Source organism: Phocoena sinus, chromosome 19, assembly GCF_008692025.1.
Source record: "Phocoena sinus isolate mPhoSin1 chromosome 19, mPhoSin1.pri, whole genome shotgun sequence".
Classification (NCBI taxonomy): domain Eukaryota; kingdom Metazoa; phylum Chordata; class Mammalia; order Artiodactyla; family Phocoenidae; genus Phocoena; species Phocoena sinus.
The window spans coordinates 5959034-5974421 of NC_045781.1; the positions used below are offsets into that span (position 1 = coordinate 5959034).

Below are 15388 nucleotides of genomic sequence, written 5' to 3' on the forward strand. Positions count from 1 at the left end.
TGTCTTGTCTCCCACTTGGTCCCTCCCGGCAGCCTGACCTGTCTCTTGCGTCCCTTCCCTGCCTCGGCCTCCGTCTGCCACCACGTCTATGTGATGCTGTTACGTCTGCGTCGGTGCCCATTTCTCCCTCTCTGCATCTCTTCCTTCACTTGGCCTGCTTTCTCTTTGCATCTTTGTTCCCCATTCTCTGGGGCCCTGCCCCCCACCCCGGGTCCCTGTCCCCCTCTCTAAATTTCAGTCTCTCTCAGCATCTCACATTTTCTGGAGTTTGATAAGGTGGGAGACCCCCCTCTACACTCCCCCTAAATGTTCCCAGCGCTCCCCCAGGAATTTCCCTCCCGGTCGCCGCAGGACACCTGGGCCTCCCTCCCCAGTGCCAGACCCCACCCGTCTCCCCCTTAGACTACCCCACTTGGCGGCACCAGAGGGCCCGCCCAGCACAGGTGCTGCCTGAAGGCCTGGTCCTCTCACATCCCCACCAGCATCAACAGAAGCAGCAGGGGGAAGGGAAACCAGCAGAGAAACAGCATGGCCCCCGTGGCTATGGCACCCCTAACAGCCGGGGCCTCCCTGTGAGCCTCGCCAGCTGCAGCCTGGCCTTCAGGAAGCTGTGAAAGGCACTCAGCACCGCCAGTGGCACCCCAAAGCTGAACGCCCGCTGACTCAGTGCAGGGCTGGAGGATGAAGATGGCTGGGCAGGCTCCCCGGCAGGCGTCTTGTAAAAAGCGTCGGCCCGGTTCACCTGGCCCCTCAGGGTTCACAGGGCTGATGTGCCCAGGACCAGAAGAAGGAGCCCAAAACCCCCGGCCCAGAAAACTGCCCTCCAGGCTGTGCGATGGTTCTGTGCCCAGGTGGGCTGGAGCGCAGAGGTGTAGCAGTCGGTGGCCGCACGGGCCAGCAGGCTGCCCCTGGCGTAGAATGCCAGGAAGACGAGGCCGGGGTCCAGGTGGTAGAAGATGCCACCCAGGGGCCAGCCGGGGAGCATCCAGGTGAGGGGCAGGGGCAGGAGAACAGTGAAGGCGGCATCAGCCATGGCGTGGTGGCCAAACCAGTCTGCGGACAAAGGGGGAGGCAGGAGGGGCCCTGCCCCTTGGATCACCAGGAGGTAGGAGATGAGGGCGGCCAGGGAGTAGAGGAGGAAGAGGGTCGTCCCCGGTGGGCACAGGGCCCCAGCGGGTGACGGCTGCCAAGTCTCCAGAGGGTCCTCCAAGGGCTGGATGATGCTGTTGGGACCCACAGGCCTCCACGTTAGCAAGTCCCACACCCCGCCCCCCACCAACTTCCCCATGTCCTCCATCTCAGGGACGGCCCCCACCCCGTCCACCCAGAACTGGGGCGCTGTCCTCTCTCCCTTGCTTCCCCTCACCTCTCACAGTCTCACTCTGATCCTCTCTGCCCCGTCCCCGTCGCCCTGGCCCCGTGCAGGCCTTCACCTCACCTGGCTGGACTCTCAGCCTAGCCTCCCTCCCAGCCCTCCCTGCCTCCAGTTATCCCATCCAGTACAGAGCAGACCTACCCCTCCCCTGCTCACAGGCCTCCCATGGCTCCCCAGTACCCCTGGCCAAAGTCCCCGCGCCTCAGCCTAGGGTGGAGACCCTGGGTGGTCTGACCCACCCTCCTCTGCACCCCTTTTCCTGTCCTTAATGCATCATCACATCAAACCACTCCCAGAACTAGAGGCTTGCTCCAGCCTTGTGCACTTCACCCCTGGTATTCTCCAGCCTCTCAGGAAGCCCGTATCTTTCAAGGACTGCAGGATCCTGGCTGTGCCAAGCCCCACGAAGTGACTACTCATTTTTTTTTATTTTTATTATTATTTTTTATTTTTGGCTGTGCTGCGGGGCATGCAGGATCTTAGTTCCCTGACCAGGGATCGAACCCATGCCCCCTGCATTGGGAGCGTGGAGTCTTAACCACTGGACCGCCAGGGAAGTCCCGAGGTGGCTACTCTTAACAGCTCCACTTTTCAGATGGGGAAACTGAGGCTCGGAGGAGGAGATTCACTTCCTCAAAATCAAAGCAGACAAAAGAGAGACCAAGCCTGGATTTGCACCTGTATCTGTGACCTCAGATGCCAGGATGTTAACTCAGGGGTCCTGATCTGTTTGCGGGCCTCAGTTTCCCCACTCTGTTTCCTCGTTATCCTGAGCCCACCAGCAGGTGGGAGGCAGGCGTCTTCCAGGGTGTCTGAGCAGGAGCTGGAGGCCTGGTCTCCCCTGGAGGACCCAGGATGGGGAGGCTCACAAGTGGATAGAAATCAGAGAGCTGGAAATCGGAGGGACCACCACACAGGGTCTGAGCATGGGCCTCAGTTTCCCCATCTGTGAACCGAAGGATCAGCTTGTTTGCTTGGGCGCTGTCTTCCCATTGCCCCCAGGATGAGGTCTGAGCTCCTCAGCCTGGCATTTGCAGCCCTAGCTTTTGGGGCTCCACCCACATCACCAGTTGCCTAGCTCACCACTTCCCTTCCTTCTGCTCTGGAGTTCCTAGAACAAGCCACATGGTTTCATGCACACATGCACACACCCAGCCTTTGTCCTTGCCATTTCCTCATTCTGGACTTGACCCTACTGTTCCAACCAACAAACTCCTACTCAAGCTTCAGAACCCGACTGAGTGCCACCCTCCCCAGAAACCCTTCTCTGACTACGACACACCCCACCAGACTAAATCAGGTATCACCTTCATTGCATGGAGGGTCTCTGAGAGGTTCCTGCTAAGCCAAGGGCAGGAATGAAATGTCAACTATGTACGGGGCAACGTGCTATGACCTTCACAGGCATCATTTTAATTTATTCTTCCAAGAACCCTGTGAGGGCGATACTATTGCTGTCCTCATTTTATCAAGGGGGAAAGCTGAGGCAAACTTAAATAAGTGAGCCATTCAGTAAATGAAACATCTCAGAAAAGAATCCAGGTTGACCGACTCCAGGATCTGAAGTCTTAACCATTGTATTATTTTGCCTAAACAAAAATTTTTTTTTGATGTGGACCATTTTTATTGAATTTGTTACAATATCGCTTCTGTTTTATGTTTTGGTTTTTGGGCCCTGAGGCATGTGGGATCTTAGCTCCCCGACCAGGGATTGAACCTGCACCCCCTGCATTGGAAGGTGAAATCTTAACCACTGGACTGCCAAGGAAGTCCCAACAAAGACATATTGAATGAATAAATGCACGGATCATCCTTGAACAACCAACCCACACAATGCCTCAGGACACGTTTGTAAAATGAATGAGTGAATGAATGAATGTATTCCCATCTTTACCTGGCAAACTTTACTCATACATTAATTCCCAATGCAAATGTCCCCTCCTCCAGGAAGCCCTCCCTGACTTTTCCAGGCCTAGTCCTTCTACAGTCCCTCTTCCTCCCTTGGATCCCCTTAATCCCTCCAAACTGGAACTGTCTGTGCCCTATTTATCTCCTATACCAGCCTGGGAGCCCCTGGAGGGCTGATTCACATCTGTGTCCCCAACATCTCGCAGCTCAGGACCAGGTCACATGAGACCTCAGGACATATTTGCATGCACAGCTCATGGTCTGGTGACAGATCAGGAGGAAGAAGAGGCTAAAACCCAATGATGAGGAAGACATGCAAAACCTCAGGGTGGTCCTCCAGAAAAGACATGGCTGGAGCTTCAGGACCTAGAGCAGACTGAGTGAGCACTATACCAGGAGTCCAAAGACAACCCACCTCCTCGTATGACCAGATCCCTCATCTCTGAGCTCCGGTTTTCTCAGCCGGAGAACAAGGGTCCATGGACAAATTGGGTAGTGAATGATGAGCACATCACAGCCTGCCACGTTGGATCCTCCCAAGGGCTCCCCATCACCCTCCCCCCCCCTTTCCTCCCACCTCTAGGCCTTTGCACCCGCTGTGCCCCCTGCCTGGAGCGCCCTCCCCCACACCTCTTCCTCACATCACTCAGGTCTCTGCTAACGGTTGCCTCTTTCAAGTGTCTAAACCCCTCAACACTCCCTCTCCCCTTAATCCTCCTGCTTTCCTCTCCATAGCACCGATGGTCATGCATTGATTTTTAAAATTGTAATTGTTTAATTGTCTGTCTGCACCCCTCCCCGCACCCCACCCCAATGCTGTAACAAAGGAATTCCATGAGAGTAGAGATTTTCATCCTAAGACAGTGCCTGGCACATAGTAGGTGCTCAATAAATGTTGAATAAATGTGAGTAGGGAACCCCATGCTCACTGTGGTAGGCAGATGGATGGCCCCAAAGATGTCCACGTCCTCATTCCGGAACCCGTGGGTATGTTACCTTACATGGCAAAGGGGAATGAAGGTCTCAGATGGAGTTAAGGCTTCTAGTCAGATGACTCTCAAATAGGGAGAGGAGCCTGGATTATCCAGGTGGGCCCAATATAGTCACAATATAGGGATCCTGATATGTGGAAAAGTGAGGCAGAAAGAGATTTGAAGATGCTACCTGCAGGGCAATTCCCTGGCAGTCCAGTGGTTAGGACTCCTTGCTTTCACTGCCATGGCCCGGGTTCAATCTCTGGTCAGGGAATTAAGATCCCGCAAGCCACGTGGCATGGCCAGAACATAATAATAAATACATATATGAAGATGCTACCTTTGGGATTTGAAGATGGAGGCAAAAGCCATGAGCAGTGAAGCGGGGACAGCCTCTAGGAGCTGGGAAAGGAAAGGAAAAGGATTCTCCTCTAGAGCCTGGTGACACCCATCTAGGACCTCTGACCTCCAGAATCATGAGATAGATGTGTGTTGTTTGAAGCCACTAAGTTTGTGGGAATTTGTTACACCAACCATAGGAAAGTAATACACCCATTTTATAGACCAGCCATTTGGAGGCTCTCTGAGGGCCAGGCACCCAATTGCTGAGTTTGCCCCCTCAGTAAGAGGCTGTAGGAAGTTGGGGACAGGCCTCAGAGAGAGGAGCATCTGGACCCAGAATGGCCAAAGGAGAGGCATGGAGGGAGGGGTCAGGCTGTGGTGGGAGGGATGGGGCTGACTGTGGGGAAAGAGGGGATGCGAGAGTTCTGCTCTGCCAAGCTTTATCTTGTGGCTCCTGTGGGCTTCAAAGTACCCACGACTGGGAGGCGGAAGGAGTAGCAGGGGATCCCACATTAGAGCCCACTACCAGCCTCTCCCTCCCTTCACTCCCTCCAGCCCTGTCTGTCCCACTCTCTCTTCTCCATACCCACTGCCTGGTCCCTACTCAGGCCTCCTCCTCTTTCCCTGGACCCCTCCCCACTCCCAGCCTTCTTCTGGTCTCTGTCCACACCCAGGGGGGCCCCAGAGGATTCTTTCTACACCCAGGGTTAACCCTATCCCTCCCCTGCTCACACACCTCCCATGGCTCCCCAGTGCCCCCAGACAAAGACCCAGCCCCTCAGCCTGGCGTTCCACTGTCACCCATCAGAGCCCTCTATTTCACCTCCCACGGCTTCACCCTAAAGCTCTGGGTGCCACACACCTGGTACCTGCTCTGTCACAGCCATGACCACCTTGGTTCTCACTGTCTGTGTCCGTCTCTGCCACCAGTCTGCAGCGTCTTTGAGATCAGGGTTCTGGTCTTACTCCTCCAGGGTCCCCAGCATCACCCACCACAGGGGAGGCACGTGGTGGGGGGTCCCCACTTTCGAGTGAATCATTTAACACTCTAGAAACCCAGGTCTTGGTCAGCGTGAGTCTGAGGGGTGTAGAGCAGCACATCATTTATTACAGTCCATGTCCCAGGCAGGGAGGACCCAGAAACAATGACACAGACAAGGGTGTAAGGCTGTCACGTTGCCTTCCCTTCATTTTATTCCACACAAACAAGGATGGGGAGCGGGAGATCCAAGCACAGCTCACCGTGACATCCAAGGTGCTGAGTTTGAATCCGGATCCTGACACCTTGACCCCGGCTGGGACTCCGGGTAAGTCAGTCTCTACCCCAGTAAGGCTGCGTGAGAATTTGAAAGCGTGCGTGTGCTCAGTCAACAGGAGTAGAACCTATGACTTTGCAGTCGCAGGGGGAGGGTTTCAGGTGTCAGGGGGTGAGGCGTCTCATGACAGCTATTTTCCGACATTTGATGACAGTCTGTCTGTCTCCCGCGGCTGGGAGCATCTCAAACCAGGCCAGGTTCGGGGCACCGCCTTTCCTCTCTCCTTGCTGAGACAAACAGAGGTAGTGATTAAGAGCGCGTAATTGCCTCCCTCCTGCCTGGGAGGTAAATACCTTTCTGTAGGGTCCTACCGTTCAGGACTGTCTTTCCTAGGCTGTGAGCTGCATGAGGGCGGAGGCTGTGTTTTTGTCAGGAACGCTTGAATCCCTACTATATGCTCGGTCAGTACTATGTAGGAACAGAGTACGACGTGGAGGTGGAGGCTGTGGACCCTGAAGGCTAGAGAACGTCAGCCCCTCCCCCCGTAATGTTGGCCCCGTCCTCTCGAATGTCGGCCCCGCCCAAGGAATATCTGTGCCTCCAAGGTGGGGGTCTTTGTCTCCTTCACCTTTTATCTTTAGTGACTAGAACCACGCCCTTCACCTGACAGGCACTCAATAAACGTAATTGGATGGATTAGTGCAGTCAGACCGCTCAAGTCTTGACTACCACTCACTCGCTGTGTGACCTTCGGTAAGTGACTTTACCTCTCTGAGCTTCAAGTTTCCTCATCAGTGGGCATAATCGTACTACCGCCCTCATAGGGTCGAGATGTGGAGTTCACACGTTTATAAAGCTCTGGACAGGACCTGGTGGCCAGGACACGATCAATACTTGTGAGCTGTCCTTATGGGATGAATGAAGGGGTGAATCGCCTTCTTAGATTCTCATAGAAGTCATATTAGAGAAGGATTTTCAGTCCCTAGTTGGTAGAGTAAGAATCCGAGGTTTAGGGCATCGTCCACCTCCCCCCCCACCCCCTTCACAGAGGCTGATCAAGGAAATGCTGATTCCCGCGCTGGGCCAAGCGGAGAGACTGCTGTCTCTCTGGGTCTCAAAACCCCCCTCACCAACCATGCGAGGCTCTCCCCAAAGACTACGATCTCCCCAGGAGAATCCTGAAGCGGCTGTGAAAACCACAGAGTCTCCTTGAAAGACTGCTTAACCAAATTCATTAGAAAATCAATGCAAATTAAAAACCTCACCGGGATCCCACTATTCACCTCTGAGAAGGCAGAGATCAAAGAGTCTGACATCGCGGTTGCGTTGCGTTGGCGAAGCTCTGGGAAACCGCCTTTCGGAGCTCCCTGTGGAGGAGTCTAGCAACATCTAACACGCCCTCTGACCCTGCCAGTCCCCGAGGAAAGATCTATTCTAACAGATGACAAGACTGATAATAGCAAATACGTCACACCTCCGAGGTGCCAGGTACGAACTAAACGCTTTATCCACATCAATACACGTAATCATCCCAGTGACTCTTTGAGGGAGGTGCTGTTATATCTCATTTCACTTAGGTGGAAACTGAGGCATAGAGAGTGAAAGCAACTTGACAGGTGTCACCTAGCTATCAGCAGCTGTCATGCCATTCTGCCTTCTTGGAGAGTTCACCAAAGTACACAGGTACAAATGTAAAAGGTTACTATTGTTGGAGAGACAGAAGAACAGCTTCTTTATACTATCCACTTTTTTCTTTTTTGTTAATTTCCTCATTAAAATCTGTCCATGAGGACTTCCCTGGTGGTGCAGTGGTTTAGAATCTGCCTGCCAATGCAGGGGATGGGGGTTCGATCCCTGGTCCGGGAAGATCCCACATGCCGTGGAGTAACTAAGCCTGTGCGCCACAACTACTGAGCCTGCATGCCACAACTATGGAAGCCCACGTGCCTAGAGCCTGTGCTCCACAACAAGAGAAGCCATTGCATGAGAAGCCCGTGCATTGCAAGGCAAAGAGTACCTCCCGCTCACCGCAGCTAAAGAAAATCTGTGTGCAGCAACGAACACCCAATGCAGCCAAAAATAAATAAATTTTAAAAAAGTAAAAGTACTTTCCTTTAAAAAAAATCTATCCATGCTTTCTTTCAAATTTTAGTGCACTAACTTTATTGTTCTTTTTCTAGCCTCTTGAATTGTTTTGCTCATCTCCTTTCATGTGAGCATTTTTCCGAATTAGCATCTGAAGCTACAGCTCTTCCTCAGAGTATAGCTTTGGCCCCAACTCACAAGTTTTGTTGTGTAGTGTGCTCATTTCTAAATGAATGGCACTCCAGTTTTATTCTTCCATTTAACCCAAGAGTTACTTAGAGAGTGTTTTGAAATGTGCAAAGCAATCTGAGTGTCTGGGGTTATTCTTTGTTATTAATTTCTAATTTTGAATGTGGCCTGTATTATTTCTGCTTTTGGCAATCAACCTGTACTGTGTTTCTGACCCATAGTCTATTCTTGGAAAGTGGGGAGAATATCATTGCAGGACTCTGATTTTTTTTAATGCTATAAAGTTCATTATTGGGACAACTAGGAAATTTTGAATTTGGATTGTTTATTAGATAATATCAATGTTGAAGTTCTTGAGGGTGGTAATGATATTATGGTTGTGGCACAGAAATGGCCTTGTTCTCAGGAGACACAGATTAAAGAATTTACAGATGAAGTAGCATGAGGTCTGCACCTATTTTCAAAAGGTTCAAAAATTTCTAGAGGTGCTTCTGACCACTGGGTCCATCAAGGGACAGCGACTGTGCTGAGGGCTCCTTCCTTCAGCCTCCCAGAACTCACATCTCGCTATGGGTCTGTTCATCATGGTGGATGTACCATGGTATGTATGTTTGTGTATGGAGAGAATAGATAGATAGATAGGTGTATATTTAAACAGAAAAAGAGAGAGATACACAGATAAGTAGAGAAAAAGAGAGAGAGAGAGAGAGAGAAAATATATGGGAATGGGCAAATATTAACATTTGATAAATTTTGTTGAAAGGTGTATTTTATTATTCTGGTAACTGTAGGTTTGATATGTTTCCAATGCAAAATTTTAGAGGAAAAAGGCAAGGCAAGGCAAAAAAAGAGAGATTTACAAGAAAAGTTAGGATAGAGGTTATCTCTGAAGGAGATGGAGGAGTCATTGGGAGGGGGAGGGAGAGGAGTGCTGGGGTGGCTGACAGTGCTCTATTCCATGACCTGCAAACTTGCATGGATATTCGCTTCATGATAAATCAATTCCTCCACTTCTGTTTTTGTATTGTTCAAAATGTGGGTTATATGGGATAACTTTAAGTTTCAAAAATAGCACTGAAGCATATTCAAAGAAATCTAAATGCTCATCAGTAGAGGGTTGATGAAATAACTTTGGGTACAGTACATCGAGACCAGGAAACACTTGACCACCAGCACTGAAAAATAATGTCATACCTCATGTATTTATATGCAACCATCTCCAAGACATAATTTTAATAAAACACTCGCACACACACAATGTTAGATAATGTATACACATGTTCTGTTTGAAAATGCTTATGCATGCATACCTAGGATATCTGGAAGGACACACAAGAAATTGACAACAGTCTCTAGTGAAAAGAAGTTGGAACGGAGGAGCTGGAAGGAAGGGGAGAATCATTTTCTTTTTTACTCTGTGCCCACATTATCTTAAAGTTTTATTTTTTGATAAACTAATTTCCTAACTTATTTTTTAAGATGCTTCTATCCTTCCTGATACTCAGTCATTGTATCATTTTGTCCTCTCCTTATCCATGAAAGATGAAGGCATTTGGTCTTATTTTACAGAGTCGAGAGAACTGAGGCTCCAGGTGGGAAGTCCTCAGGGCTAATCAGAGTAGGACCAGAGCGCCTTCTTCTGATTATGTACAAGTTGGATGATAGCTTTTGATTAGGATGAAACAAATGTTTGCCTCTACCCAGAACCAAGGGAATGTTCCACTGTGACCAAGGACCACCAGGATTTCTGTTCCCAGAAAGGAGTATTTATTATATGTATCAGTAGGGCTGCTGTTGATTTCAAGTAACAGAAAACCTGACTCCAAATGGCTTCAACAATAAGGATATTTATTATGTTGCTCACACAAGTTCCGGAGGTTGGCAGCATAATAGTTAAGGTATTAATTCAGCTGCCATAACAGAGACACAAAAAAATAACAGTTGCTTCAATGAGCTAGAAATTGAAATCTCTCTCTTCACAGCGTGGATGTAAGTATTCCAGTCCTAGTATGGGGACACAGTCACTTTCCACATAGTTCACCACCACAAATGCTGTGGCAGGTTGCAAAAATGGCCCCAGTTCTGCACACTTTCCTGTATCTATGCTCCTTTGCAATGTCACTTTGCGGATTTTCCCTTTGAGAGGTGGAATCTATTTCCCCACCCCTTGAAAATAGTCACGTTGTGCAAAGTGTCAAGTGTAGGTCTTATGCTTCCCCTGCTGCTCTTGGAACCCTCCCCAGCCACCATGTGAAAAAGCCCCAGTCAGCCTGCAGGACGACGAAAACTACATGGCTTGATCAATCCCATCACCCTAGCTGAAGGTTAGCTGAGGTCAACAACCTAGCTGAGGTCAACAACCCCTCCCAGAAACAGAGTCACTTAGCTGACCCATAACTGACCACAAATGCCTGAGGAAGCCCAGCCAAAACAGAAAACTGCTCAGCTGAGCCCAGCCCAAGTTGATGACCCAAAGAAATCATAAAAGGTTATTATTTTAAGCCTCTAAGTTTGGAGACGTTTGTTACACTGCAAAGCTAACTGATACATCTGCATTCTAGACAATGGAAAGGGGGAAATGAAGGAATGGAGAGCAGGCATCTTCCATTAAGGGCACTTCAAGGAAATTACACTGATTACTTTCACTCACATACTACTGGCCAGAAAGTAGTCACATGGCCATATCTAGTTGCAAGAGACACTGGGAAATGTAGTCTTTTTTCCTTGGCTAACCACGTAAATAGTTTAAAACAAGTAGGAGTCTTACTATAAAGGAAGGATAAGATGGATACTGGGGGAAAACTAGACGTTTATAATGAAAAGATTTAGATAAGGGATTGCCGGGAAGACTTCCTGAAAAAAGAGGCAGGATTTGACAGAGTCTTGGAAGTCAGCCTAGGGAAGGGGCTGCAAACTAAGCAGGAGGATTTCCAGCTTGTACATGAAGGTTTCCATCATACCCTGGGGGCTTCACCTTGGGGACAGCCTGACTGAAAAGCCCCTCCTCACCAAATGCTCTGGCCAAGGCAAAAGGCAAAGACTGGAAAAACTTTTCTTGGCAATCTCTGCCAATGAAGAGGAAAGGGTTGAGGCAGTTGTTGAAACAGCCCAGGGAGAAGGTAGCCCAGAGGATGAGCAGCAGCTTAGGGTCAGGTTCGTTTTGCGGTTGCTACAATTGGACCAAGAGCTCCATGTTAAACAGGAACCAGGAAATGAAAAAGACGCTCACCAACACCAACAGCAACTTCTTTGGCTGGCTGGCATGGACCCAGCCCTCCTGCTGGAGCTTGGTGCAGATGAGGTGGGCACAGGTACTGATGATCACCAAGGGCACCAAGAAACCCAGCAGGAAGTGAATGAGGGTCACAGTCATTTTTCTCTTCAAAACCACTCACTTCCTATCCTGGGAGCTGGATTCTCCTTCCCCTTATTCTCTATGTCAATATTGAAGCAGCAGTAGACACATCCTTTCTGTTCTTCAGCGGTCTGGAAAATCAAGTATGGAGAGCAAGTGACAGCAGTCAGCCAGCCAGCTTGCTTGCCGCACAGTGCAGTGGTTTCAGGACCAGACGGGGTAGCGGAAAGAGATGCAACGGTCCAGAGAGATGAGGACCAAGAGACAGATGCTGGTAAAGAAGCTGAGGGCCAAGAAGACCATGTAAAGCTTGCAGGCCACATCGTTGAGGAGCCACTGGCCAATTGCTACACTCTATATGGTGATAAGCAGGGACAGTAAGACAGTGAAGTCAGCAAGGGCCAGGTTGAAGAACCAGATGGTAGTAAAAGTTCGCGGCATTCGGAGAACAGTCATCCAGAGAGCCAGCCCATTCGCCACTACACCAACCACAAAGGACACAGACATGATAACTGTGGTCAGCTGGTGGAGGCACTCCATCTCCTGAGGATGGCATTTGGGAGCAGAGGTAGAATTCATCTTTCTAGAAGAGGAAGGACCACATATCAGAGCTACAAGTTACCTTTCACTGATATTCAGAGCCCATGGCCCCCTCTGAGACCCCTTCATTCATTTTTCCATTCAATATACTTTTATTGAATGCTTGTTATGTCACTCTGATACTGCTCTAGGTACTGGAACTGAGTCATGTAACAAAACAGGCCCTCATGGGACTTACACCCTAATGGGGGATGTCATATGGGAAACACCATGCATATAATAAATAAATCCATGATGTACAACTTTAGAAGATTACAAGTGCTGTGGGAGAAAAGTAATACAAAATAAAAAAGAGTGACCTTTGACTTTTGATTATGTCAGAGTAGCTTTGTGAGACAGTCTGGCAGATTAAAAAATTATAAAATCTATATGAAACTTTAAAAATCAATCCACTGTTTGAAGACATTGGAGAGTGATCAAAATCAAGCATAAACTGGAGGAGAGTCTACCCTTGATAGGGTAACTGCATGAGGTCACAGTTGTGAGTTTGCATCTTTTGGGTGTGAGCATTTTGCAATTGCTGCATCCTCATTGGCTTCAGGTGTGAGAGGAGAGAGTTATGAGCTGGCACATCAGCCAGAAAAATACTGAGAAGGGAGGGAATTGTGGAAGGAAGGGAGCCCCCCAGGGAAGGGGCTCCAAAATCTGCATATGAAATCTGTCCAAATCCTTGACTGACTAAATTATTTATATTCAGGGGAGATCCCAGGATGCCTGGTGAAAAAGCAACAGCTGGAATTTGAAAGAACTAAGCAAAGATTTCAGCTGTTGCCCACCACAGAGATTAGAGTTTGGAGTTTGAGTCCAGCCAACTTAATTGCCTGCTGGGACAAGAATCACTCTTCAGAGGAACAAAACACAATGCAAAGTCTCTACGATATATCATGCATAATGCCAGTATCCAATTAAACACCACTACAGGGACCACCTGGTGGTCCAGTGGTTAAAAATCCACCTTCCAATGCAGGGGATGCAGATTCGATCCCTGGTCGGGGAACTAAGATCACACATCCTGCAGGACAACTAAGCCTGCGTCCTGCAACTACTGAGCCCACGTACTCTGGAGCCTGTGCACCACAACTAGAGAGAAGCCACAATGAAGACCCAAAGCAGCCAAATAAATAAATATTAAAAACCACTACACGTGTGAAGTAACAGGAAAGCACGAGCCATATTCAACAAAGAAAGGGGTCAATAGAAAACAAATCTGACAGAGTTCCTTGGTGGCCTAGTGGTTAGAGCTCCAGGCTTTCACTGCCGTAGCCTGGGTTCAATCTCTGGTCAGGGAACTGAGATCCCACAAGCCATGCAGCATGGCAAAAAAGAAAGGAAGGAAGGAAGGAAGGAAGGAAGGGAGGGAGGGAAGGAGGGAGGGAGGGAGGAAGAAAGAAAGAAAGAAAAGAAAGAAAAAGAAGGAAAGAAAGAAAACAAATCTGAGATAACATGGATATTGCAATATGCAAAGACATTAAAGCACCTAATACAAATATTCAAAGACTTAAAGGAAAAGATATGCATAATTAATAACCAGTTGGGGAAACAGTAGGAAAGAGAAACTGGGGAAAAAAGAGTCAAATGGAAGTTCTAGAGCTGAAAACTATAACAATTGAAATGAAAATTTTACTGGCTGGACTTCACAAAAGATTGGAAATGACAGGACTTGCCTGGTGGTCCAGTGGTTAAGACTCTGTGCTCTCAATGCAAGGGGTTCAATCCTGGTCTGGGAACTAAGATCCAGCATGCCACCTGGTGTGGCCAAAAAAAGAAAAAAAATTGGAAATGGCATCAGTGAACTAGAAGATAGATTGATAGAAATTATCCAACCTGAAGAATAGAGAGAAAAAATATTAAAGAAAAGTAAATAGAACCTCAGACACCTGTAAAACAATATCGGTCAGTCTGCCCTACAAATAAGTGGAGTTTCAGAAGGAGAACAAAAGAGAATGGGACAGAAACATATTTGCAGAAATGATGGCTGACAATTTACTAAATTTGCTGAAAGACATTAACTTACAGATCCAAGAATTTCAATAAACTCCAAGCAAAATAAATAAAAGAAAATCACTCCTAGGCACACCATAATCAAACTGTTGAAATCCAAAAACAGACAACCTTGAAAGCAGCCAGAGAAATATGACACATTACATGCAGAAGAACAATGCTGTGACATTTGAGCAAAGATTTGAAGGAGGTGAGGGAGAAAGCCATATGAATATCTGGAGGAAGAGTATTGCAGATAGCAGTAATAGCTGTGCAAAGACCCTAAGGTAGGCCCATGCCTACTATGTCCAAGGAACAGTGAGAAGGTCAGTGAGCAATGGGGAGAGGGGTTGGAGGTGAGATGAGACAGGGGGTGGGGTCCGTTCATGCAGCGTCTTGTGGGCCACAGTGAGGACTCCCCCAGATTTTACTCTGAATGAAGTAAGAGCCACAAGAGACACTTGACAAGAGGAGGGACAGGTTCTCACTTAGATTTTAACAATCACAGCAGCTTCTGGGTTGAAACTAGGCTGAAGGGGGCTGGGATGGAAGCAGGAGGCCAGTTGAGGAGGCTTCTGCAAAAATCCAGGTGAACAATGATGGTGACTGGGATCATGGTAATAGATATCAGAGGAGGTAGTAAGAAACAGATCCTGGATGCATCTTGAAGGCAGAGCTGACCAGATTTGCTAACGGGCTGGATGTGAAGAGTGAGAGGAATAGCAGAGTAAGGGGTGACCACAGATGGTTGAACAGCTGGAAGTTGGAGCTCCATCAACTGATGGGGAAGACAGTGGTGGGGAGGACAGGTTTGGGGTAAGACCAGGAGTTGAGTGTTGGACACGTTGAGTTTGAGTTTGCCGTTAGACATCTAAATAGGCAGTTAGATATTGGCAGTGAGATTACTGGAGAGATTTTCCAGCTAGAGACATGTGGGCATCATTAGAATTTAAATGTTATTTACAGCCTTGAGTCTGAGTGTGAGCACCAAGGGTTAGTGTAGAGAGAGAAGAGACATCTAGTGTTGGAGAAAGCATGTGAGCTTAGACATGGGACAGTCATAGGTTGAAATTCTAGTTGAGATGCTGGCTGTGTGATCTTGGGCAAAGAAATTTCCTTCTCTGAGCCTCAGTTTGCTCACCTGAGATAGGGGTATAGAATCCTTGAACACCTCTCTCTCTTCCCCCACCTCCAATTAATCACAAAGCCTAGTTGATTTTGCCTCCAAAAAGCCTCTTGTGTTTGTGCACTCCTTCCTGTCTCCCCAGCCCCTCCGTCCAAGCGCCCAGCATCTCCCACCTACTACTCATCTTCCTGCTCCTAT

General features: G+C 48.5%; 1 protein-coding gene across 1 annotated transcript; it reads right to left on the reverse strand.

The window, feature by feature from the left end:
• Window positions 1–11083: 11083 nt before the first annotated feature.
• On the reverse strand, window positions 11084–12024 carry GPR32 (G protein-coupled receptor 32). Its single transcript, XM_032613385.1, is given in 4 exon segments — window positions 11084–11128; window positions 11131–11519; window positions 11522–11655; window positions 11657–12024. Coding segments are annotated over 4 exon segments (936 nt in total).
• Between the last annotated feature and the right edge of the window lie 3364 nt (window positions 12025–15388).